The sequence below is a fragment of the Pelmatolapia mariae genome, linkage group LG17 (assembly GCF_036321145.2).
Source record: "Pelmatolapia mariae isolate MD_Pm_ZW linkage group LG17, Pm_UMD_F_2, whole genome shotgun sequence".
Classification (NCBI taxonomy): Eukaryota; Metazoa; Chordata; class Actinopteri; order Cichliformes; family Cichlidae; genus Pelmatolapia; species Pelmatolapia mariae.
In genome coordinates this window covers 20,142,198-20,169,952 of record NC_086242.1, presented here as the reverse complement: position 1 = coordinate 20,169,952, position 27,755 = coordinate 20,142,198, and the positions used below count along the sequence as shown (strand labels likewise).

General features: G+C 41.4%; 1 protein-coding gene and 1 pseudogene across 4 annotated transcripts; both read right to left on the bottom strand.

The window, feature by feature from the left end:
• Positions 1 to 27,755, bottom strand: part of LOC134615929 (NACHT, LRR and PYD domains-containing protein 14-like) — an 851,239-nt pseudogene that overhangs the window by 754,911 nt on the left and 68,573 nt on the right.
• On the bottom strand, positions 525 to 27,728 carry dyrk2 (dual-specificity tyrosine-(Y)-phosphorylation regulated kinase 2). 4 transcript variants are annotated; one of them, XM_063460754.1, is made up of 8 exons: positions 19,276 to 19,379; positions 14,574 to 14,689; positions 10,865 to 10,968; positions 7,596 to 7,938; positions 7,319 to 7,482; positions 6,366 to 6,755; positions 6,191 to 6,281; positions 525 to 5,585 (listed from the first exon to the last, which is right to left on the bottom strand). In XM_063460754.1, exons 4-8 carry the CDS (start codon positions 7,918 to 7,920, stop codon positions 4,939 to 4,941), a joined length of 1,617 nt encoding a protein of 538 aa, XP_063316824.1. In that variant the 5' UTR covers positions 7,921 to 7,938; positions 10,865 to 10,968; positions 14,574 to 14,689; positions 19,276 to 19,379; the 3' UTR covers positions 525 to 4,938. The 4 variants fall into 4 exon arrangements, with proteins under 4 accessions (XP_063316824.1, XP_063316822.1, XP_063316823.1 ...); XM_063460752.1 differs by lacking the exons at positions 14,574 to 14,689; positions 19,276 to 19,379 and adding an exon at positions 27,659 to 27,728; XM_063460753.1 differs by lacking the exons at positions 14,574 to 14,689; positions 19,276 to 19,379 and adding an exon at positions 15,025 to 15,499.

The following is a 27,755-nucleotide window of genomic DNA, read 5'->3' as shown; positions in this document are numbered from 1 at the left end:
TTATTAGGACCATTTATTCTTTAACACAAGATGGACTCTTAGGCAGATGTCTTGAGTTGTCCAGCCTTCTAGAAGGACATTCCAACCTCTTCTTTGCACATTTCTGCCTTTTGTACCATTTTCTGTCATGATGATCCCACATTGGTTCAGTAATGTTGAGGTCCAGGTTCTGGAGAGGCCAATCCAAGACCTTTCCTGCATTGGCAACTCAAATTTGATTCTTACGTGCTTTGTTCCTAGTTTCCATTTCTCACCTCATTTTCCTTGATTACTTTCAGCTGTTTTTTGTTACTCCGGCGTTTCCACTCTACAGAGGCACCGGGGTTGTCAGACAAAGTTTCAGTGTGCTTGTGCACCTTGTGGGGTTGTACCACCTTTTAGGTTAACTTCTAAATAACTCTTAGTGTTCTCATGTTTTGTGCCTTTTTTCACTTTTCGTTTGCAATTAAAAAGTAGGCACAATGGGGGCACATCTATCCCATTCATTACACTCCGACTCACAAAAAGACAGAAACCTAAAGACGAACAATAAAACTGTTTTATTAATAATGATCCTTTTCTTGCACCACAATAAAATTTAACAAAGGCTCACTAGAAAAGTCAACTTCTGTGTTCTGTACAGTAGATACAGTACGTTGTAAAACTGGCCGCGGCGTGGCACATCAGCGCATTTAATCCCCCCCCCCAAAAAAAACTATTATTCAAACACTTTGCACATTATTTACAGATAAAATCCACAATAAAAACCAGCTGGCAAATATCACAGAAATACAGCGCAGCTTCAAGCTATCAGCCGCTAACCTCTGGCTGCAAAGACTCCCGAAGAGAACCTAAATGGCTAATGGGATTGTACATTAACAGGCTAGTGTAGCATTGAGCTAGCAAGATAGCCAGGCTATAGTTGCTGTCCCCAAAAAAAAAATAAAATGAAAAAAATAAAACAAAAAACCCAACTGATTGCTACCGGAGTTTATTTAAATCAAACATCATGAGCGTGACTGCAGCCAGTGACAATATTTAAAAAAACAAAAAGCAAAACAAAGCAATTCATGCTCTTTTGATCTCAATGACAACGGCTGCTTCTCACTCGATCGCGTTTCTGTCCACTTCCCCTTTGCGTTCTTTCATACTTCCTGCCTACCTACCTGCGTGTCTATCTGAGCAGCTAGCTCTGAGCTAGCTTTGTAAAGGAATGCACTTTGGTAGAGTCAACCAAATGCCCTGGGTGTTAGTGACAACATTGACAGCGGTTATAATCATAATAATAACTGAGCGATCTGAGGTACGAATATAAAAAAAAACAAACAAAAAAAAAAAACCCCTTTAAAACCACATTAATGCTAATGCTAACAGCTTGCACGAGCACCCTCTGTGCAGAGCTCAACGCTAGCAGGTAAAAATGTGCTACTAGCATTTATTTAGCAGTAGGCTAGTGTTAGCATCACTGCAAAGAAAACAAACGTCAGTGCAGCAGCTAGCGGCCGGGCGCTAGCAGTCGAACGGCTAGTGTTAGCTTAGCCCTATTGTCAGCAGGTGTCACTGGTCTGTACCACAGTGACAGATGGCGACAGTGGGCTGATATGTGTCTGTACATTGTGCAGCCATGTTATACACCCCCTGCCCACCCCAAAAATCATCTTATCACACACACACACACACCTGTGGATGTCGGGTTAGCTTAAAGCTACTTTGGCTGGTAAGTTAGCATGTTCTGTAATGCAGCAGATAGCAATAACAGGGAAACCATTCACAGGTGGATACAAGTACTGAAATATGGTGGCACGTGTACTAATTTAGTATTACTACATAGTTTTTTGATTCATTCACAACTCCAGGCCCCATATGGTCTTACCTATGGCAGGAAGTTTGCCATTTACAGTGGGTCAGGACTCAGAGTGACTATTCAGAAAGCTATAGATCTGACTTGCTTACAGTCAAAAGTATTAAGAATCAAGAGTAAAACCTCTAAAATGTATCCAGGGCTTGGGATTTGAGCAAAACAGCTGATTCCTAGATCGAAATGAAAGCTGGACTGATTTTCACAAGAACATCTCCACAGGGTCAAATGTGGACGTTTTGGTGTTTGTGTCCACTGTTTGAGCTTTCTGCTGCACTATTGTTTGCTCTGTAAACTGTGCTAAAGACATGTGTTTGAGTCTCCACTGACCACAAAACCATTGTATCAGATCAGTGAAGACAAGCTGGGGTTTAGAGGTCAAAGGTCACACGGGTTCACAAGGTGTCTTTGGGCTTAACTGAAACAAACCAGGAACTGATCAGCATCCAGACTCTAAGCCATTAAATCTCACCATGCTGGTGTGAGTGGCACCAAAGGATACTGACGGACTTCCTGGGAGGTTTTGTTGTTCATTTTTGTTATTGATGCTATGACATCACCTCTTTAAGAATGTGTGTGTGTGTGTGTGTGTGTGTGTGTGTGTGTGTGTGTGTGTGTGGTGGGTGTGACATGGCAATGAGATACTGAAGGCACACAGTTACGACTCTCTGCACTTCATCTCACTAAATTAAAAAACAAAACCAAAAAACTCAACCAATCAAGTCCTCAGAAAAAAAAAAACAAACATCAGAGAGGACCCCCCCCCCCCCCCTCTTTATCCTCCTCTTCCTCCTCCAGAAGGGGGACAAAGCTTCCCCTGAGATGGGTGGAGCAGGTAGTGTCTGTGTGTTTTTTTTTTTTGTTTTTAAACAACAGTTCCTTCTGAGCATCGTCATCCACTTCCTGCGTGCTACATTACATCACCAGGCTGATGGTGCACACGGCCAACTGTGGGCCAGCTTTTCTCCTAGTCGTCATCGTCATCTTCCTAAGTTTTAGAGTGCGTTCAGATACAGCTCTCTCTCTGTGTGTGTGTGTGTGTGTGTGTGTAAAAGTATGCAGGGTTGAGGGAACAAGCTTTTTAAAAAAAAAAAGAAAGAAAAAAAAGAAAAAAAAAAAAAACCCTTTACATTGCGTACGCACATACACACACAAGTACATACATCCAGCTCACACACATTCAAGTATACAGTATAAACTGCACGTAATACATAGATTAGATTAATAAATATTAACGTGTCGCAAATAAATAAAAATCACCTCCCATCCCATTATAAATTTTTCAATAATGAACTCTGATCCGTGTATCAGCAAATGTACTTCTTTTTGGATCTATATAATCAATAATCATTTAAATTAATCTGTAATTTTACTGCGTCATTCAGGGCCAGACGCAGTGGCTCACCATGCTTAGGTCCCATTGGTATTCACCTTTAATCGCTCACTGACTGTTGCAAGTTAAAAAAAAAAGCAAAAAAAACGCAAAAAAAAGCTGAACTTTAGACGTTATTGCTCGATCCAGTCCGATGTAGACGCTCCTTAAATATTCTTTGTTACATTTTTTAAAAGGGTATTCACTACATATCATGCTCCAAATGGCTCTAAAGGCCGTGATTTGAAACAACCTCACCATACTTTGAGAAAAACCAAATAGAGGAGCTCAGTAAACCTATGGCACTTTAAAAATCAAATAAAGTTGCTTACACCCATTTTGTTGCTCATGAGGATTTGTGTATAAGTTAATTTTAGATAAACTTTTTTTTCCGGGCTCAGGTGAAACGTCTACCGGTCAACAATCATCTTTTATTTTCTCTGTACAATAACAAATTATTATTAAATACTATTTTAAATGGCTATTTAAGAAAATTCTTCACTGTCCCCTTTGGTTTACAACATTAAATCTATTTTTATTTTAATCCATGCTCTTTGCTGTGAGGTTTATAACGTTACTATTAAACCAGCTCCTCTGTGGTAATCCCTCAAACCCCATTTCGTGTCCTCAGTGCTCAGTTTTGACTCATTACAAAAGGAAAAAACTGGTGCTTGTTTACTTCAAACATTCTTCTTTTCAGGCATTATTTTATCCCCATCAAAAAACAAAGTGTAGATATTAAAAACTTTTTTCATTCTGTCTGTGCTTCGTAAGGCTGGGCAGTGAAGAGCTAACGAGCTATGGCTAAAAACAGACTAAGGCTAGCCGCCAGACTGCCAAAAAAGGCAAACATGGAGCCAGCTATAGCTAGCTGACAGATTTAAAATTTGCTAAGCTAACTGCTAGCCAGTCAAAAGGTAAATTGCTAGCAAAGGGACAGCTAAGAAACATGTAGCTGTCCAACAACAACCAGTGCCAGCTAGCAGTTAGCCAGCTGACAGGCACTATGCTAGCACGGTAAAAAAGGCTAGCTACACTGTAAAACAAAAGCTAACTAACAAAGTTAGCCACCTAGCAGGGAGTGGGTTCTGCTGGGCTTTTAACAAACACCACCAATCTACCCCTAACTAAAACCCAACAAACGTTTTTTTCACTCTGACATAAAACAAAGACTAGAAAGCTAATCACTGCACAACTATACCTTTAGAATTAAAAGGATATATCAAACTTAACTGTCAGTTAACCTCATAAACCTCCTTCATAAGGCCCTACACTGTGTTTGGATATAACCTTGTAAGACTGAAGTTGTTAAATTGATTCATCAAACCAGCTAAAAAGATTCTGTACTAAAAACACTTTAAAAACAGCCTTGTTCCCCCGTCAGCACCATGTTGTTGATGTGTTTGTGAGTTTGGAGCTACAGAGCGGTATAGTGAGTTCTGATTGTCTGAGTGGCGCTGCAGTCGGGTCCAAACAAAGTGCGGTTACTTCGTGTCTCGCTGCTCAAAATGTAAAACTGAGGATTTGAGGCGTTCCTGAACGCAAGCAAGTTCATCTAACTGGATTTTGTACGGTGGAGTAGCCAATCCGCACATTTCCATGCCGTGTTTATTCTGAACGCACCCCAACAACGCTGAAAAAGCAAACCTTTGTCAAACTGGACGAAACCATTTTATTCAGTTCTGGCTGGTTTGCCGTCCTCCCCGCAGCGAGTGGGGTGCATTCACTCTCAGCTGACCAGTTTGGGCAGCACTGTCCTTGGCTGGATGTTTCCGTTGGCGTCCGTGATAGCTGTTAAGTTAGTCCTGGTTTTTGAGGAGGATGACGTGGTGGTTGAGGTGGTGGTGAGCTTTGAGATGGAGGTGATGGCGCCATCAGTGGTGGTTGTGCCACGTTTGGACGATGAGGTCTTTTCTCCTGCCGTGGTTCCTGACGGAGGCTTTGGAAGCCGCCTCCTCAGCCACGGGTGCCGAAGCGCATGACTGGGCGTGATCCTGAGTGCCGGGTCCCACTCTAGACACTGTTTGAGGAAGTCGATGAAGTGCGCGTCATCGCAGCCCTTCAGCGCCGTGCTCCAGTCCTTACTGCCCGGGGGGCCGCGCATTTTTCCCCGCCGCGAGCGGCCGCTGTTCAGCACTGTGGTGCCGTCGGGTAGCGTGGTCACGGTGCAGTACCGTGGGTAGCCTTTTGATGACACAAAGTTTTTCGCTCTCTTGGAGCCGTCAAGGAGCTTCTGACTGGGCATTCCCAGGAGTTCGATGATGCAGGCAAGCTGGTCAGCTTCATCTTCGCCTGGCAGCAGGGGGTAACCGGTAAGCAGCTCGGCAAGGATACAGCCCAGAGACCACATGTCAATGGGCATCCCATACCTGGAGCCTGGAAGAGAGGAAAGAGGGTCACAATCAAATCCAGCCTGTGTCATTATTGGCTAGTCGGTCAAACAGAAAGTAAAGCAGTCACATTCAGGAAGTCCAAAGACCGTTTCCTGCGATAAACTGCTTTACTCAAGAGTTTCCTGAAACATCATTAGAACGCAAGTAATAATAACTATATCTATTATTAAATTGCAAAGATAACTTGACGCTGATTAATTTTAAAGGGAAACGTTTGTTTTTTTTAAATCACTGGTTGGTTCTCATTTTAAGTCAGAATAACAAGCTTTTATTCTGTATATTATCTTAAAAGTGAAAATAAAACGCTCTGCTGTCAGACCTCAATAAATATGATGACAAGTTTGGTTAAAATTTATTTATTTTTTTTAAATTAAATACGCAATTTCATATATATTTTATTACTATTTATTTAAAATGTTTAAATCAGTTTCCCTAAATTCAGTCTTCTTCTATATTTTTAATATTATTTTTATTTAATGGCTTTTTATTCCTTTGAGTAATTTATAACGTGCCAGTTTATTTTGGCACTTACTATCTTCCATACACAAAAGGAAACGCTGCTCTCAGTTTTCTCAGTGTTTTTCTTACCCAGAATAACCTCCGGTGCTCTGTAGAACCTGGACTGGATGTAGGTGTAAACCCTCTGATGTTCATAACAGCTGGAACCAAAGTCTATGACCTGAGGAGAGAAAGAGAAGCAGTTGGAAGGGGTCTGTGAAGTGAAGAAAGGGGGTTTTCCTCTGATTCGTTTACAGTAGCTGACCTTGATGCCGCTGCGTCCCTGCTGCTTCAGTAAAATGTTCTCGGGCTTGAGATCGCAGTGGATGATGCGGTTCTTGTGCAGCGCATCCAGACACTGCAGGATGGAGTGGGCAAACTTCCTGACCAGCGGGAGGCTGAAGCCCTGAAACTTGTTCTTCTTGATGAGCTCGTACAGGTTCATGCTGAGGAGCTCGAAGGTCATGCAGATGTGGTTTCGGAAGGTGAAGTTCTCCAGCATGTGGATGACGTTCATGCTCGAATCCTTGTCCTGCTTCTTCAGGTGCTCCAGGATGCGGATCTCCTCCGCTGCCTGCCGGTGGAAGCGCTTCTCGTTGCGGACCATTTTCAGAGCCACATGGGTCTGAGTCTTGTGGTCGAAGGCCTTCACCACCTGCAGGAGGAAAAGGAAGAGCATGACGCCGTCATTAATCTTAGATTAGATATTCTTGGTGTCAAAAAAAACACCAACTAAAGTCTCGAAATAGAAGAGTATGCAAAGATATTTTTAATATTCATGGTTTTCCTGGTTCTATTCTACAACTGTTATTTCTCTATTAAAAAAAATCATCTTAAAATTAAACATGAAGACTCATAACCTGATAACTAAAAGCTCCTTTTGTTGCGGCTTTCCTTTATAATGAGACATGTTTCACCAAACAAAACTCAGCTGCTAAGCTGTGTAATAACCATCTCTACTGTGTTTGCTACAAACTACAACATCATCTGGAAACTTCTGCAGGCATTAAGGTTAAAAATTATTACTACAAAGACGCTAAAACCTGTCATCACTCTTAAACAGTCAGGAACTAAACATAACCGCAAACAAAATTTAATAAAAAGTCAACATAAATAATCTAAAAAAGAAAAACAAAGACTAACAAATTCAGAGACTAAAACCAGGAAATTTTAAGAAAAAAAAAAAAGGGGGGGGGGGGGGGGGGGGAGCAGTTGTACCTGTCCAAAGCTGCCCTTGCCGATGACCTTCAAGACTTCGTAGCGATATGCGATGTGGTCATGTGGTACATGGATGTAAGACCCCTGATCATCGTCATAGCCCCCGTTGTTGGCTCCACCGAGGACCCCCTGCCTCTTCTTGGCATTCTGGCCAACAAAATACACTGAGGAGGAAGCAGATGATTGATCAGTTATTAGTGGTTCTCTCCTGCCAATACACCCGACCTCTAATCAATCAGAACGACCATCTGCAGGCGGAGTGGTCAGGGACGCTCACCCTCTGAATAGCTGAACACCTCGTGTTGCTCGAATGATGAAATTTTGGACATGAACTGCTTCATGGCCTGGTCCGGGGTCATGGGGTTGACCTTCGGCTTGCTGTCCGTCGACTTGTTGGAGGCTGCGCTGCTCTGGCGGTGGTGGTGGGCAGGCTCTGACGCCGAGGTCTGCCGGTCTGGCAGCGGCAAGCCAGGTCGGGACGAGCTGATTGGAGCCAGCCCGTTGGGCTGGGAGGTCAGCACAGGGCGCTTGTTGGTGTTCTCCTCATAGAGCTGAGTGACGTGGCCCTGCGACTGCGATGACAGCTGGACGGCGTCCGACATCGCAACTTTAGAGCCTCCCTGACAGAAAACAGAGGGAAATATTGGCTAAAAATAAGAGTGAGTCCTCTGCAAATTGAGCCGAGGAAACAGAGGTTTATTTAACAGCAGTAACTAGCAGGTGGCTACTTTATGATCACTTATGATGTCTTTGGTTTGAGTTTAATAGATTGTGGGACTTTATTTTTCTCCTTGTAATGATTCATTTTCTGATGCGTGTCATCCAAATATGGACCTGGACGTGCGCTCTCAGAGAAACGTGGATAATTAACACCTAGAAATGAGTGAATTAGACAAAAACGATTCCCGGGAAGATGAACTTTGTCGGGGAAATTATCCCCCTCTGATTAACAGGCGGCTCCGTCTCCGTCTCATTGTCTCCCTTTGTTTCCCGCTCACTGAGTCACTCCCCGTTGCTGTGGTGACCAGCACACCTGGGTCCTTTCAGATAACAGAGGTGCTTTCTCACACTCTCTCTCACTCACACACACACACACTGCAGAGCGGCTTGGTTCAAAGACCTGGTGCTTAACACAAAAACACAGTAAGTGTGTGTTCTCGTAACCCGGCAGCTGAGGACACGGTGGCACAAACATGAGGATGAAAATCAGGAGATGAAACACTCACACAAACCTGTTTGTGTGTGTGTGTCTCACCAGCTACAGTGAAATATAAGATGACATGTGGCTCTGCTGACTCCTCCCTTACCCGACTACGCCTCGACTCAGTCAGCCAATTGTTGCTTCTTTCCTTCAATGATTTCCATTATTCATTAATCTGCAGATTATTTATTTTTATTATTAAACATACATAAAAAAGCTAGGTGTAATATTTCCCTGTTTTTAAATGGTTTTATATAAGAGGGCTGGGAAATGAGTTCTTTCAGGTGAAAGGTTAGCCACTGGACACCCATCTTGAAATGTTTCCAGGTACATAATTCAGGCAGTTATTTTGAAGAATAATCAACATTTATGTTCATTTCAATTGTTACTGAGGACAATCATATTTGACATTAAATGTCAAATGTGATTAAAGAATTTGCCCCAATATAAGATTTTATTTCTTCCAGGGTTCACTTGTCGTTAGGTTGCCCTCATTAAGAATTTTATTGCATTATATTAATATTAAGGCACACCACTGCAGGTAAATTACTCGAGGCTGGAAGATCAATTTCTGACAATGAATATTTGCTCCTTGATTAAACATGTGACTTTTTCCAAGTGATAAGAAGCCTCTGATTTGCCATCCTTGACATCAATGTTAATGTCTGGTAAGAGATTCCACTGACGTGCCACAGGAAACGTTATTATCGCGTACAAAAGTGGTGATAAAATAAACAGAGCAAATAAATGATGCATTACTTCTTTTATAGCATTAGTCTTGTGTGTGCGTTTGTGCGCCCTTCACACCAGCCTATAAACCATTTAGCTGTTTAAAGCATCCTGGCACAGGAGGCTATTATTAGCCATGTGGCTACAGCAGGCTGGTGCACAGAAGTGCTGCTTCTTGGCGCTAACAGCACGCTAACACGCCAACACCGACAGATGATTTCACCAGCTTATTTCTCCCAACGATGAGCCAAGATGAACGGGACAAAACCCCGAGCTGCAGAATCTGAATCAAACTCAAAAATCACGACCTGCACGAAGCTGCTGACCACAAAGGTCTGAGCAGAACATCTGCCGCTAATCTGTTCATCACTTTTTCTGTTATTCACCTGCTGATGACTATCAGAATAAAACCATGAACCTGAGGCACACTAGCAGACTTAATGTTTATAATTAAACTGGATCAGATTCACATTCTTCTTGGTAACAGCTTCACAGTTATTTATTTTAAAGTAGGCGTTGGTGTAGTTCATCCACTTCCTTTAATCTCCTGATTGGCTGCCTCCCACAAACAGAAGATCTGAACAGCAGGAGGAGAGTGGAGCTTCTATTCAGCTCAGTAGACTGCTCAATTTTAATTTCCATGTGTATTGTAAGGTAAAGTACCCCAATGGTCAGGTGACTGCCTGTGAGCAAGCACTTGGTGATGGTGGAAAGGAAGAACTCCCTTTTAACAGGAAGACACTGTTGGAGGGGTAGCCATCAACCCTGATTTGTTGAGAGCGGAAAGAGAATAGAAAAAAAAAAAAAAGGAGAACCACACAGTAAAAGAGGATATAAACTACTCTGAGGTACTCAAATGACTGTATTAGTGACATTCCCTTTTCATGACATCACACAGAGCAAAGAGCAGATAAACAAATATAAAATAATTGCCCCTTGGGGATAAATAAAGTCTTTCTGATTCTGATAGAGCAATCTGAATGACTTCTGCATGCTACCATCGTTGTTCAAAACCTTGTTAGGCATCTTTGTTGAAACTTTTTCTATCATCATTATTATCCTGCCCTTGCTCGGTGGTTCATCCTCTGTGTTGATAGACTACCGAGTCTCACCTGCGTTCATATAAAGCCAATTAGGGCGGAGCATGGCTTGCTCTCTCCCCTCGCTCCCTGACAATCTGCTGCGTGCAGGGTTCATGGTCTTTTTCTTCTTCTGTTTGTTTTTCCAGGCGGCTCTTTGAAAGCTTTTGTATAATTAAGTGCTTCCTAGAACTGCAGCAACACTGTCACCTCAAACATTAAAAGTAGGTAAAGCATAATTGGCCTAGTTGGAAGAAAAATGTTTGTATTTTGGTAAAAGAAAACATGGTTTGAGGAGTACGAATTTCATCAAAGCACATTTACACAGTTTGTGAATTTTGGTTAAACCTAAATGAGCAAACTACTCAAAGTTCATCTAAACGCAGCCTAAAGTTTTAAAGATTCTGAGATCAAGAGGAAGAAGTCCAGATACTTAGGCATGATATCCACTCTATGCTCTTCACATGTGTGTTATTTTGAACACAACAATGACAAAGAAGTGAAAATAATAAATGATAAAGCAGTGTGCAGCCATACCGTCAAATGATGGTGGTTACTGTTGCGAAGTGGGGGCAGGGCGGCGGGCGATGTGGCCTGAGAGCCGTTGTGACCGGGAGAGTAGACCGGCTCGCCCGTTTTGCCTGAAAGAGAGTGAGAAAAGATGATTATATGACAGCTTTGTTATTGTCATATGTGTTTTAATGCCTTTTACATCTTAAAGACCAATGACTGTGTTTCAACAAAAAAAAAAAAAAAAAAAAAAAAAAAAAAAAAAAAGGGAGAATGCTGAAAAAATTGTTTCTTAATTTGAGTGTTTTAGCCTCAGGAGGAAGCCAAGATGGATTTTTTTAAGTCATAGATGGGAAACCTGGCGAGTTACACAACCTTTATTGGGCAGTATCACAAAAATGAAAACTAAAACTGTGGTTTTAAGATGTTTTAGACTGACTGAGCACTGTGCTGTCTAAGAAGATAAAATGAGCTGAATTCACACCATGGTGGAGGAATGGGAAGAATGGAAAAACCTCCAGTTATTCCAGCAGCACAGGAGCTACAATTATTAACTAAATATCTTTAAACAATATCTGTAAACATTCTACAGACGCAGCTTCACATATGTGAAGGTCTGCTGATTTTTATGCAGTTTTTGCAAGAAAAGTTAATCTGTAACTTTTCTTGCAAAAACTGTCATAAAAAAACCATCATCATTTAATGACTTATTTTTAAATCTGAATTAGCTTAGTTTATCATTTTCTCATTTCTTTGACAAAAATGTCCATAAGCAGCCAAAAAGCCCACTGTGACTTTCAAACATCCAAGCCTGACCTGTGCTGATTGGCACAGTGACTATGACTTCATCCAACACCTCCAGCCTCATCAGCGCCTTCATCAGTGTCGTCATGTCTCGCATCTGCTGCGCTTTATGACACCAAAACACACTACACCTGACCTGTAAACCTTTTACCTACATAGACATGCTGATAAAACTCAAACAGCTTAATGCCCCAGTTCTCGATTTTAAAGAAAGTTATCTGCATTTGATAAGAGCTGTAAGAATAAACTTAACTCTTATTCTTTTTTATTTCCTGGAACAAGAGAAATCTGACTCCACAGCTTTTTTCTGTGATGCTGTAGTCTTTGACCTCATGTATTTTTCCTGTTTGTACTGTACCGTCTAATCACTGCACCAAAAACCCTTTTCATGCTTTGCCCCAAGGTAACAAAGATGATGTTCTTCTGATTTTTGCAGTTAAATTGCTGTGAGTAAACTGCTTCTAACATTTATTTTTATTTAACAATTTTATTTAATTGTTATCCAATTAACTAATCACACAGCAGCACCTCAAAGCACTCAGACATGGTCAAGATGACCTGCTAAACTTCAAACAGGAAAGCAGTATTTACTCAAATAACCACTCGTTACAACCTAGGTATGCAGAAGAGCATCTCTGAATGCAAAACACGTTGAAACTTGTAGCTGATGGGCTGCGGCAGCAGAAGACCAGCAGATCTTTCGCATACATTTCTTTAGATCCTGGGATGATGTGTTGCTTTTTGAGATCTTTTAGGCCAGTGGTCCCCAACCCCCAGGCCTCGGACCGGTACCGGTCCGTGAGTCGTTTGGTACCGGGCCGCGAGAGTTGAGGCTCAGGTGTGAAATGTATGGTTTTCAGGGTTTTTATCGGTTTTCAGCATTATTTTGTTATCGTTTTTATTGTTAACTCGGTTTTCCTGGGTCTTTTCACATGTGTTATGAATAAATCTTTTTTTCGGTACCGGTACTAGTTTTATTTTGTTGTATATATCCGCGACACCTTAAAGGCCGGTCCGTGAAAATATTGTCAGGTATAAACTGGTCCGTGGCGCAAAAAAGGTTGGGGACCGCTGTTTTAGGCTACTTCACTTTATCATACAGGTTCTATTTAAGCAATTTAATGATTCAACAGGTCTGGCAGAAATCAGACATGTGACTAATCACAGTTAATTTATAACTTAGAGGGGGTAATTACTTTTTTCACATGAGATGAGTTAGCTTTGGATACGTTTTTCCCCTTAATGAATGAAATAATCATTTTTTAAAAATTGTTCACGTTTCCGAAGTCACGAAGAGGCGACGGAGGGCTTGGATTGCGGGGTAAGTCCCGAAACACATGGTGGTACAAAAAAATCCCTTTCACTGGAAAGAACAGCGACTGTCGCTGCCCCCTCTCTCTTCCAGTACTCCAGAGTGAAGAGACAGACAGGACGGCCGGGGACGTCGCTGGGTTTTCTTTGCCCTGCTCCGATTTTAATGCTGTGGCTGACGCCACTGGACTTTTAGTGTTATTTTTATGTTTTTACTGTGTGTTCTCCTTGGCCAGGGGTATTTTTAACTGTTTTAAATCTTTTTTGTGAAATAAATTATATTTTAGTAATCGAGTTTTATATTGTTCTATTGCCTTGGCTACTCCACTGCTCTGTCCGTTTTTTGAAGGGTTGCCCTTCACTTAGAATAAAACCTGGTATCCACCTACATATCTGGCTAATCGGAACATGTCAGTGTCCTGTAACCATCCGTCGGTAAACTGGAACTGGGCTTGTTGCAGGGATCTGAAGTTACCAAACACTTCATGAGTGTATGCACTCACACTTAGGAACATATAATTATAAATATGAGCGTGATTAAAGCTGGGCAGCACGCTAACGTCTTTAGCCCACTCTGTATGCTCGTATGGGTCTAACCCTTTCACTCCTTGGATTTTTTTCCCCTCGTACCTTAAATACTTTTCGTCAAGTCTGTCTTTGCTGTGTTCTCCTTCGTTTTGTACTTTGTTATAACTGTTTTTAGGGCAAATAAAATGCAGGTAGGGATTAAAACCGCAGAATTTATGGTTACTGGTGCTGGAAATGCTAGCGCTTGATGCAGTGTTTTAATTTTGCTGCCACTCGTACCTACAATGCAACGTGCGAAAGTCACGTGGTCTGTCGATCTCTATTTACCTGGGTTATTTTTGTCCAAGATTAATTTGATGATCTGAAACATGTAAAGGTGACAAATGTGTAAAAACTTTGTGTTGACACATACACAAACATACACATGTGCCAAAAATAAACCTGTGGGAAACACTGCAGTCTGTACAGTACCATGTAAATACAGCATAAGAAAGCTTGTAGCTGAAAGCTTAGCTACCAGTCCGCATGTAAACAGCTCATTGACCGTCCTGCTAACTGCCTTCAAATAGCCCTGGACTGGACTGACCCAAAGCAATCCTGTTCATTCTGGAGTCAGTCCTACAGAGTCTAAGGAGGATGAAGGTTTTAATTTAGCCTCGTAATCTCCAACACAGTGCCTACCTCTCTGCCTCTCCCTCTGCAGCTTCACCTTCTTTAACAGCAACATGACGACAGCAACACGATGCACGGGTCAGAGGTCAGAGGTCACAGCGGACAGGTATCTTAACTGAAGAGCCAAAAGTTTAACAGCCGCTGGGTGATAAAGCATGTTGGACTTTAAACAACACTCTTATCAGCTTCTGCCGCTGTCAATGGTTCACGGCCCGACTCAGAGTGACGACGTAAAAAAGGAGAAGCAGGAAATCAAAACTCAGCAACCAGCAGAGTCTCTGAACTTAAGAACCGCCTCTGAGGGAGCAAAGCAGTCACTTTCACATCACTTTTAAAGGGGAACCAGTGATATAAGAGCAGGCCAAACATTACCACATACTGATTGCGCAGGGTTAATACGCAGATTTCAAACAGCTCTGACCTGAACCTCCGAAAACGGTGACAGGACTCCAAGGAGTTTAGAGGGAAAAGGTGTCTGACAACAGTCAAAGTTTTCATGTCTTCTCTGCCACTTTGGGTCGTTCACAGGAAACGTGACTAACAAATGAAAACATAAAACAACAAAGAGAAGTTCAGCGGCTGACTCTTTTGGCCTCCACACAGCCAATCAGGGCTTTACGCTGTGAGCTTCAGATTGTGTTTCAGGAGGTTATAGACACAAGTGCCTGCAGCACAGATGGACGTGGTCCAGGATACTTCCATGTGCTACCTGGGAAATATCACCTGTAGAGGCTCAACTTTCTCAGGGTAAAATATTTTTAAAGCCTCATTCTGAAGTAAAAACAGCATTTATCAGATTTCACAACTAAAGTTGGTTTCAACAAAAACAGACCAAACTCTGTTTTAGATGGCTGATCAGTGAGCTAACCCACCCATTATGTTGAGTCGTGCCTGTGAGCTTATTTCTGTAATAATTCAATCATCGGTGAATCAGAAGGCTCCAGATCATTAAAATATTTTCCGAACAGCTGGAAATGAAAATCAGAATCTTCCGCTGGCTCGTCATGGAAACAATAAATGGATAAACAAAGAGGACCCTTGCAGGCCACCGTCTGTGTCGGTGCAAGTTGAAGCAGGCAGATGGTCCGTACTGCTGCTCTCCGCCTCTAATCCAAACTTAATCCCGCTAATGAGGATGACATGGAGGGTGAGGCAAAACCACATCGGCAAGCCCACGAAGGCATGCCGCAGGACGTCGAACAACTGCATGACGAAGTTGGAGACTGTGGACTAATTTTTGTTAGTTCAAAACTAAAACTTTTATGTCACACTGGGATTTAAAAAAACAGCCATTTTTGCCTATTTGATGACATTCTATTGGAAAAACTTTTAATCAGTTAGCCAGAAACACTGTAGTCAGATCAGGGCTCTAGACTAACTTTTTGCCACAGTTGCACTGGTGCGCCTAACTTTTATTTTCCTTAGGTGCACCAGCACAAAAGTTAGGTGCAACAAAATTTTTCATCCGCATCGCTTAACACTGCAGCATTACACATTCACTTTTTTTTTTTTTTTAAATTGCTGTCCATGCAGACAATATTGATTTCTAAACAATTAATAATCTTGTCAACTAGGGCTGCCACAAACGATTATTTTGATAGTCGACTAGTCACCGATTATTTTTGCGATTAATCGACTAATCAGATCATGCATCCATTGGACGTAAAACGTATAGCTTATTGGACAAGAATAACTTTAATCTCAGCCAAACCAATTTACTGAGGAACAAATAAAATACTGAAAAAAGCCAAACAATAACATTTTTAAGTTATCTAAGTGACTTATATATCATGTTTAACCTGAGTAGCAAAAGACGGCGGTGGGTTTGAAAACGATTTGCCGTGAGTCCGGTGTTCTCACCGGCTCTAGTGAGCCTTGAACCCCAGCTAGCTATCGAGCTGGTGGGTAACAGACGTTTTGAAAATATGTGGTGTCTTGATAAATCGAGCAGATATTTGAAGTTTACACAGCTACATTCTTGCCTGAAAATATGTTAAACGATTATATTGTGACCCAGAAAGAATAATAAGAGTAATAGTAAAATTAACTAGCTGGCGCCATTGTAGGAAACTAAGCAGGGCCGCGCTATGGATTCTGGGATCGGTTGGGCCTAGAGCTGGGCGATATAAGATTTTTTCATATCATGATATGTTTTTTTCATTTCAGGCGATAACGATATATATCATGATTAGGGCTGCCACAAACGATTATTTTGATAGTCGACTAGTCACCGATTATTTTTGCGATTAGTCGACTAATCAGATCATGCATCCATTGGACGTAAAACGTACAGCTTATTGCACCAGCACGCATCTGCTCTTATATAACTATCATTAACTTACAGCTTTAAGTGTTTAAGGTATGTGCTAACTAAAAATAAAGACAAGATGATAGTTTATTAAATTTTAATGAAATTTGCAGATTGTTTCGGTGAAGTTTAATAAACTCCTTGCTATCTAAAATATAACGGGACACGAGGGTGTATACGAGTATATTCTCGAGCATCTCACACTTCTGATAATCAGTTGTCTGCTTGACGTTTATTCAGCTGTGTAAAAACTATAACTTTAATCTCAGCCAAACCGATTTACTCAGGAACAATTAAAATACTAAAAAAAGCCAAACAATAACATTTTTAAGTTATCTAAGTGACTTATGTATGTTTAACCTGAATAGCGAAAGACGGCAGTGGGTTTGAAAACGATTTGCCGGGAGTCCGGTGTTCTCACGGGCTCTAGTGAGCCTTGCCCCCGGCTAGCTATCAAGCTAGTGGGTAACAGACGTCTCCGAAAACGTCGGAGCGCTTTTGAAAATATGTGGTGTCTTGATAAACTGAGCAGATATTTGAGGTTTACACAGTTACTTTCTCGCCTGAAAATATGTTAAACGTTTATTTTGTGACCCAGAAAGAATAATAAGAGTAATATTAAAACTAACTAGCTGCCGCCATTGTTGGAAACTGAGCTGGGCTGCGCTATGAATTCTGGGACAGAGCTACTTCTTCTTCTTCAGGGTTTAATGGCAGCTGGCATCCTTGTACACGCAGTGCTGCCATCTTCTGTTTCAGTCAGTTATTACACTCTTAAATCCTACTGCTTATTCCTGCGTCTTTTGTGATCTTACAAAACTTCAAACGACGCGTCGACTATTAAATCAGTCGTCGACGATTTTGATAGTCGACGTAATCGTGACTAGTCGACTAATCGTGGCAGCCCTAATCACGATATTAGCCAAATAACTATATTTGTAAGATTTAAATGTGCCGTTGCTCACAAGTAAAATGTGAAATAATCAGCAGCTTGTCTTGATTTTATTATTTATTTCCCATAAGTTCAACAGGGTAGATGTACTTAAGGACCATGAGACTTTTTCAGATAAATAAAGGCAAATATTGCAAACTACACAAAAGGCAGCCGCTAAAGCGTTTAAGTTTCAAAATAGAACAAATAAAACAGACTACTAAATTGTCAATTCCACTTAGAAACAAAATATTAATTCTAAAAATAAATCTTAGTTTGTTTTACAGAAGAACAGACAAAATTGACTAACTTTTGTCAATATCAAATAAACTGAGAACTAAAAGGAAATTTTCAATCTCTCCTTGTTGTATAGCTTTCTGAACTTTCTGAATCCTTTATCATCCGCAACTGAAAATAGTTGTGGATGATTACTATACCTTTCTAATGTGACGTTGTTGTCCCTGGCTCTCTTTCTCTCTCTCTACCTCCCACTCTGTTCCTGTGCTACTGCGAGTGTAACTACCGCCCCTCCCCCCTCTTCCCAGCGCAAAGCACAAGGCTCGCGTGCAGAGTGAAGCGGAAAAAAAGTGCGACAGAGAGGGTGAGAGAAGGAAAGAAAAACCCCACAGCTCGCGATAAGGAGCCGGCTCGCGTCGTTCACGTCAAAAATCCGGCTCCGGCCATTTCGTTCGCGACCGACACATCACTACGAAATGCCTTCGCACTACGGAACTTCTATGGCCCTTCCGTTCGACAATCTCTCCGGCATTGGAACCATCATCTCTTTTCTCTTCGGTAACCTGGTCACCCACGCTCTCGGTTGATTTTTCTCTAGTCGGCACACTCATTTCCTCCATTACCTGGGCAGCCCGGCTGGCTGCTTCCCAAACAACTACACATGTGCGGCTTGGCACTTGTGCTGTACGTAACAAGTCACGTGACGTGACGCAGCGGCTGTGATTGGTTCGGCTCTGCGCTACTTAATTTGGATTGGCTGTTCTTTTCTTTCTTTTTTTAAGAGAGCAAGGTCTATCACAATAGTTTATTTTTTCTATCGAGAAAAAGTTATTTAGCAATACATATCGTTATCGTTCTATCGCCCAGCTCTAGTTGGGCCACGAAGTATACACCCAACCCATCCTTCAAATCTGGGGAAATGAAGGGAGTATTTGTCGGCCGCATTTGTCGGAGTCTTCGAATTTGGACAGTCTTCGTCGTGTCGCTGTAACGTAATCGGCCTACTAATGCGGGCACAGGAGGATGCGGTTCCTGAATTTGGACACAGCTACGATACCGGACACCGCTTCTTCTTCGGGGTTTAATGGCAGCTGGCATCCTTGTACATGCAGTGCTGCCATCTTCTGTTTCAGTCCGTTATTACACTCTTAAATCCTAATACTTATTCCTGCGTCTTTTGGGATCTTACAAAGCTTCAAATGACGTGTCGACTATTAAATTAGTCGTCGACGATTTTGATAGTAGACGTAATCGTGACTAGTCGACTAATCGTGGCAGCCCTATTGTCAACACAAAGTTCTCCTGACTACAGTAGCCGTAATGCTCCAACAATCCATCAAGCGGTGTGGCTTTGTAGCTTACCAAAGTCATACTAAAACATTTTGACAGATTTTTGAGCGCCATGTACTACATAAAATCAGTTCGTGGTCAGTAAGCACAACCAAAATTCATACATAAAGCGCACTTTTGAGGAAATAAAAATATTTTAAGTGCGCCTTATAGTCCGAAAAGTACGGTGCTGAAAAAGTTCTTGTGCTTAAAGTGCTTCAGTGAGCTGAAATTTAAATTTAAAATATCTCAAGATATATAAAAAAACAGATAGTCAAAATTAAAAGTGCCTCAAAAGCTTCGAACTGAACATCTTACCTTGGACATAGGCATCTGACAGGTTCCGCCCTTCACTATCTCTGATTGGTTTAGACCACGATATGGGCATAATGTGTGTCTGTTGTTGGCCACATAGAGACTTTCAGAGTTGCTGAAACTTTTCAATTATCAGAACATAGCATAAGCATAGCAAACAAAAGATCTCCGGTTTGATCCCGGAAGTTGATGCAGATCCATTTGGGTCTGTGTCTGGAAGGATATCCAGCGGAAAAATATTGGACCCTTTGTGAATAAGGGAGCAAAGTAGAGCAGGTTTAAAATGTGCTGATGTACCGCGTCTCTGTCTTTCTTTAGAGCCACATTATTCGTTACCTGTCATGAGTAAAACCCAATTAGCTTGCAGAAGTGTCCACAGTCTGAAAAAGCTCCAGTAAATGAACGAAGCTGCTGTTTGAAGCCAAAGATGCTAATAAACATGACATCCTCTCTGTTTGAGTCACAACAGCATTTGAGTAATGGCAAAGTTGCATGACGGTAACGTTACACTAAAAATACTTGAGGAATGCACCTCACTGTGGAGATGGAGGCGTCTGTCCCTGAAGCATGTCAAACTTTAACAACCTGTTCTGACTGGCAGACCAGGCCCTATGGCAGACACACCCAACCTGAAGAAATACCTGCCAGGGCTACCCTCGGCCTCCTGCTACAAGCAATTTGAACAAGCTCAAGGCATAATCACGAACAGAGAAAAAGAGCACAGTGGCCAAAGCGACGCTAGCAACAAGAATGGAAGGTCATGCTAGCAGCTAAGATAGCAGGCAGCCACAGGAAACAGCTCAAAGTTTAATATTAGTTTCTTAGTGGAAAATGAAAGTGCTTTAACACTACTGTTATTGTTCACTTTTATCTAAGAAGACGCAGTCCAACATGTAAAAGTGACAGATTCAGCCATATTTATGACATCTGGCTCATAAAATATAATAAACAGGAAATGAGCAAAAGCAAAGAACTGCAACAACCAGGCATGAGAAAAACTGTAAAGAAAACACATACAAGGCATTTCATCATGGAGAAACAACAGAGCAAAGAGAGCCCTTACTGCACATTATGACAGCATGTACTAGGGCTGCTCAATTAATCGAATTTTAATCTCGATTACGATCTGGGCTTTCAACGATCATTAAAAATGACTGAGCCGATTATTAGCACCTGCCTCGTGCTTTACTCTCGCGCTGCTCCGTGTGGCAAATCGAGCGCACCTCTCTGCGTTTCGAACACGCGTCACAACAATTAAGAGGACCCGAGGGAAGCTCGGAAAGCTCGGAAAGCTAAGCAGAAGTTATTTGGAGAGGAGAGGATAATGGCTGCTGAAGAAAGAATGCCGTTGGTTGAAAAGAGAGGTAAAACGACTTCAGTGGTGTGGAAACATTTTGGGTTCGCGGAGTCAGACGTGGATCAAGTAGACATAGTGTGTAAACTTTGCTACGGTGTCGTAGCTGCACCACAGAGCAACACTACAAATTTATTCAATCATTTGAAGACCGCTCACAAAGTGACATACGATCAAACAATAAAGGAACATAGAGAAAAACACGCTACCCTGTACAACGCGACTAAATATCCCACCAGCTCCCAGAGACACAAGGAGATAACAAACGCGGTAACGTTTTTCCTCGCCAAAGACCACTGCTCAATTAACACAGTGAACAACCAGTATTATGCAGTATTTTGAAGTTCACTAAACATAGATGTTTACATTTTTCATTTATTTTTTATATTGCAAACATTTGCACTGTTATCAGTATTTGCACACTATTTTATATTATTTTTTGACATCTTTAAAGCCATTATTCAATACATTGTTATTGTTAAATAAATATCGTCAAATAATCGAGATCTCAATTTCAGTGAAAATAATCATGATTATCATTTTTGCCATAAGCAGCCCTAGCATGTACACAGACAGAAATATACCTCACTGGGAAAACTGGTTTTTCTTGCATATAACCATTTTTGACATCCATCAAAGAGACTATGGATTTTACCCAAAGGAAAATCACCACGACTGTGATCACAAAACAACTTTTATTTTTACATAGTTTAATTTACTGAAGCTTGAAATACATTTATAAACAAGAGGAAACATAAATAAGAGGAAAATGCACTGATGGTTACCCCATTTTTATAAGATGGATAGTATTTTTCAGATGTTCAGAGCAGATATTGTACAGCGATACTTTCTGAAGCTGACTTGGAAACAGTTTGTTTAGCTGCAGTTCACTGTAATAAACTTTGCAAACATTTTTTCTTTTACTCTGAACGTCGACAATTAGATTTAATATTGAATGCCAGTGTATAGGGCTGTTCGATATAACGATATATATCGGATGACGATATAAAAACGTCTATCGTTTCCTATTACGCTATCGTTTGTTTCGTGGTGTTGTAAAATAAACTGTTTACAGCAATATTTTTTCATCGTTTTGATGGTCACTGTAGTGGCTATATTAATTTCTTAAAGTTCTCTCTTTCTTTTATATTTAATATAACCACACTACGGACGGACAAGCGCCTGTTTTTACGTGTTGTCGTTAGCAACAATGACGGTAAAACCATCGCGTGCCTCCGCTGTCCGATTGTTTGTTTTCCACGTAAACCTTTCACAATAAAGCTCAAGATCCTGTTGAGACTTTTCAAAATAAACTAAATCACGTGAAAGAGTATGCGGAGAGTTTACGGATGGGAAGCAAAAAAGAGCCGTCAGGTGCTAAAAAAAAAATAAACCTTAGACTTAAACTTTGAAAGAAAACGGCGGCCATTACAACTTATGTCTAAAAATGTATAGTTTCATGCTTCGGTTAAAACACTGGGTTCCAGGTAAAGGACGCCCAGCTGGAAACACTTCATGCAAGTTGAGTTGCCCGAGATTCACAGAATTTACAGAAAATGTTAAATTTTTGTGATTTATATCGTTGTCAGGACGATAAATGTCTTATATCGGGATATGGGATTTTGGTCATATCGCACAGCCCTACCAGTGTATATTTGTTATCAGTGTCTGATTACTTATAATCCATGTCTCTGTCAAGCCTGAAAAAACAGAAATCAGCTGACTCCTAATTAGGGCTGCTCGATCTGAAAGCCCAGATCGTAATCGAGATTAAAATTCGATTAATTGAGCAGCCCTACTCCTAATGTTTACTACAACTCTTACTTAACAAATCTGAAAGAAGCTTAAAGTCCTTGCTTTAGTCAGAAAAATAAAATTATCAGCCAATAAAAGCATTAAAAGCAGAGGTTAAATCTCCAGAGCAGCTCAGGCTCTAACTCAGACCATCCAGTGTCCTGCTGGGCTCTCAGCCCTTCATCAACTCTGCAGGGGCTCCTGCAACACGTACTGATAGTGTAACAGGGATCTGTACTGGAAGGCATACACAGCCTCCCTCGCTGCAAGTCCGACAAATGCATGCTACTGGAGTGGAAAAGCAGCGCTCTGAATGCAAACTCAACACCGAGCTGGAAATGCCAGAGAGCCGGCGAGCATGATCGGCATGCTGCTCAACCGGTCGAGTGGGAAAGTCAGCGCTGTGACGCTCAGCAATGTCACAAGCCAGCAGAGGTGCTGGAGATATAAAAGATGTGGGTTAAAAAAAAAAACAACTACGAAGCTCCCAAAGTCACAGCATCCTGTCCCTCACAGGGTCCTGTAGATGACTCACTGACATTTAGTTGAACTTCTACACTATTCCCTACTTCTAACACTGTAAAAATAGTGAGTGAAGTATCATAAAAATAAAAAAAATTTCATGTGTGTGACAGACGCACATGGCTGGGTGTTAATGACACCCAAATTTAGCAGCACATACAGCTGTGGAGTCAAAGTGAAGCCCCCCTTAAGTCCCTTAGTTTTGAAGCTGCTGATTGGCTGTTAGGGCTCTGGTTGGGCAATCCACTAATGTAGAGGTGTCAAACATGCAGCCCGGGGACCAAAAGTGCTCAGCCAAATGGTCCAACGGGACCTGGGTGGCTTTACAAAGTGTAAAAATTGCAGTAAAGCCATTAATTACTTGTATGTTTTTATCAACACATGCTGCTGTTCCTTTGGTGGTATGCTAACATTACTACGCAAGAGGGTAAACAAACAGTTTCAGTCATGAAGATGTAATCTGACCCGTACTGCTGCTGTTCAGTCACACATGTGAAGACTTTTCAAACTGTAATTCATCCAAACTCGACTTTTAAAGAGCGACGGCTAAACCAAGAGCTGGACTAAAGTATCTACCTATCTGCTCACGAGGCAGGTATGTGCTGGGTATTCATGTTTCTGTTTAATTATGGAAATCGGATGCCGTCATCATACTTATTCAGGCTGCCTCGCCTTTTTAACTTTTCACCTCCCTTTCAGCAGCATCTTTTTATCTTAAAGCCACAAATTCAGCCACATTTTCACTGTTTGGACTTTGAAACTTGATTTCTGGGTAAAATCACCAAGAATATTAATATCAGAAATTTCACAATTTCACCTATTTTTGCCATTTAGAAGTCAAAACTAGTCACTTTATGGCACAGACACTCAGATACACAAAGATAAGGACAGGGAAACTGGGAAAACTCATGTTAAGAAACAAGAATTAAGAGATTAAAATGTGACCATTTCAGCAGCAGTGCATTCAAATGGAAAACAACAACAAATCAGCCCGATGACATCCAAACTTTTCCATTTCAGAATCACTGTTAATTAGCAGCAGCTGGTAAAAACCCACATTAACGAGGTTTGTCGATCTATCTGCAAGAGTGATGATCAGCACTGCTTGTAAACAAGCAGCCGTGATGTTTTCAAAGACAGAAACTCTCTGAATGTGGGTATTCTGATAACCAGGCACCATCTGCTTTGACACAGATAACCGAGACAGTCGCAAACTCCGCCCTCCTCTCAAAAGCACCTTTTAAAACCCCGTGTGCTGCTGCAGCAGAGCCAGTTTAACAGACATTTGTCAGCACGCAGTGTCAACATTACGACATCCAACCCATGCTTGTTGGTGTACAGTGAGAAACTGGGACACAGATCTGGAAACAGTGCATGAACCGGCACAAACTGCCAGCACACAGCAGGAAACAGACTCTGATTCAAGCAGCTAATGAACTGATTATACAGCAGGTGGTTAGACGAGGATGAGGGATGAGCAGGGAAAGCTTGCTACAAGTCTGAGAGTTTAAATGACAAAAACAGGACTGTGATCACAGAGTAATTATACTCTGTATCAGTCACTGTCTAAACTTCATTACTGACAGCACATCGCTGGCTGTGAGCGAATGACAGCAATAATATCAGAGCTATGTTACATCTGGCTGCCTGCCTCCGTTTACATCACTGTAACTGAATACAGCAATGTGCAATCAAACTCAACTGAAGTCTCTTAGTTCCTAAAGATAGCATGATACATTGCAAAGCATATACTTCATGCTACTACACATAACACCCTTACATTATCCACAAGACAAGCTTCATATAAATTTGGCACAACCGCCTGGCATACACGTTGCTGTATATATGAGGCCTAAAAAGGTTAAATTACCTGTTATTTATTTCATGAAGCACGTGATATTTCTTTTAAATATGTTTATTGTAGAATTAGAGTGAAGATGAGTTAACACAGTTTGAAATAAACTTATGAAAAACAACTTAACAGTAACAATAGTTGGGTTTTTATGTAAAAACAAACAGAAACAGGCAGCACAACAAAACCTAGATATTATTACCAAAATGAGGTCTATGCCAACACCAATCAAGGAAGTCACAAGAACTACTACTACTGTGCCAAGTTAATAAGAGGAAATCTTGAAAACAAGAAATACTCGTTTCACCTGGTACAACATGTCCCTACGTTATCCTCAGATGCCATAAGGACGTACATACATGTGTATGTATACACATACATGCGTATATATAGCCGGTTTCAGTTTAAGCGTTGCTTTCAAAAAATTGCATCCTCAAAAAAAAATGTTTTGTCTCACTCCTATTTCTTCTTGTTGCATGTTGAAGCTCTACTTGAAACCTTGTTAAGATCCAACAATGCAAAATACAAATCCCCCCCCCCCCACTCTTAAACATGGATTATTTGAGACTGGTGTGACTGTTGTTAATGTAAAAAAATCCCACAAGGATTTCTTGTTTTGTGCAACCAGTACGATAAAGAGTAAAAATAGTATGGTCCACAGTAAACGATAGTAAACAACACAGTCAAAATAAAATTGCCACAGATGACCGGTACGGGCCTTATACTATGAGAGACTGCAGAAATTGTTCGATTTACAACACTGACAAAAAAAACAAAGAAAAGTAAAAATGAAGTTAACGGTGTAATTTTTATTTTAAAGGTAAACCTCCGTTTACGGTTTGTGTCGCACTTTTCAGCTTTACCGCTTTTGTACACAAGTCAATTCATTTCCACTGAAACTGTGACCGCAGCAATCACAAGTTTTTTGCCCACTAGTCGGGGGAATCCATGTCTTTTACCCTAGCAACAGGTGAGTTGCCAGGGGACCTACGTGACTGACTTTAGCGATCATTTTTCCAACGATTGCCATAAACCTCCACAAATTGCTCACAACTGTTATATTCATTTTGCACCTCACAACTGGTGTGATCGGGGACTTATTCACTTGATCCCTTCCCTTAATTATCACACATCTAGAATGGTGGATAAGTTAAGTCACATGGTTAGTGGTCAAGAGTCTCCAAAACCTCAATAAGCAAAACATAAAGCCTGTTTTCCAAAACCCAGTAACCCTGGTTATCACCTTGTCAACCAAGCTAGTTGCTGAATAGTTCCCTAGGTAATCCCTCCTGTGGCTACCATTAGCTTTTACATCCATGTGTGTATATTTAAGGCCCATTTTTCACTAGCCAAGATTAGACTACCATTTTATATCACAGTGTGAATTACATTGGAACATCGCTAACCAGGCTAGCTAACAACTTCCTAGCTCAAATATAAACAGATTTTCCACGAGCAAAAGTTAGAACTCCATTTAATATCATGATGCTAGCAAGCGCTAACATCAGCTAACAACTCATTAATATTTTTAAATGCCTTTTCAGCACCCTATTTAACAAGAAAGTAAATTGTACATATTATAAATTTTCTCCAAATAGGGTCATGTCCTTTAAAAAAAAAACACCAACAAAGGTTTAAAGTAGTAAAGTCTTTAAAGTAGCTAACCAAATAGCTAACCAAGCTAACAATTTCCCAAGTCTGCCCCACATCCGGTTTCAAGAAAACATCAAAATGGGCCAAAGCTGTGGCTTCAAAACAGCAGACCACAAACCAGCGGGTGTCTATATCCAACATGTCCAGAAGTCTATGAATACACCAGCCAAAAATAGCCCATCAGTGTAAATAAAGGAGTTTACGGCTAATAAAGCTTCAAAATAACCACTATGGCCAACCTTCAGGCTTCAAAACAACAGTCCACGCACAAATGGATGGCTACGCCCTTTAATCTGTTTATACCATAAGTAATTTCTGCTGTGACTTCCTCACACTAACAGCATTAATGCAATGCTAATATACCAATCAGGCTCATCACGCAAAATGAAACTGCCTCCAACCATCAAAGTATTTATTGACATTAAGCGTATGAAACCTCTGGAGAGCGAATAAATTTCGTATTAATGGTTCAAACACAGACACCAGTGTCTGGAGAGCTTCCATGCTAGCACAAAGCCACTGAATCCTTATATGAATATAAAGGCAGAATATCAGCTGTAACGGTCTCCAATAGGATCAGCGTGAGGCTGTCAAGCTCCTTAAATAAGATGTTAGGAAGTGATAGGAGGGGGGAAACCATACCTTTAATGTGGAGCAAACCAACTGACCTCTGACCGAAGATTTATTTCTGTCTGTGGAGCCGGAGGCCAAGAATTACCCGGCAACGGAAAACACACAAAACACACAGAAACCAGCAAAGCTAATATCACACACAGGGCACCATGAGAGCCAGGACACCGAGGAGTAGCACGGTGACAAAGGCAGCTTGACGGAGAGCAGGAGGAGGAATAACCGGAGCAGGGAGAGACTGTGGGAAAAGCTGCTGCTGCTGCTGCTGTCACTTCTCATCTGTTTGCTAAAAATAAACCTGACGGACAGAGCTGAGTTTCCTTCCTTCACTTCTCCCGCTGTCAGCCCAGCTAGCTCCCAGCTTTTATGCTTAATTTAATGAGCAGAGACCGAAAAAGGCGAGCCTGGAGGGCTGCTCGTACTGGAGCCACTTAGCTAGCACAGCTCCCAGCCCTCCCCGCTCTGCTCCTCCGTTTCTCACTCACTTCCTGCCGTTAAAGACAGCCAGAGAAACACTGGGGCATCTCCTCAACCGTGGCCGGGCTCAGGTGCCTTCTGTCGGATACAAAGGGTATGCTCACCCGTCGGAAGGACCGAGGTTCCGGGCTTCTTGGTTAACATGGCGGCCGCTCCTCTCCTCTGGACGCAACTGTGCAGGACACCTCCTCTTCCTCCATT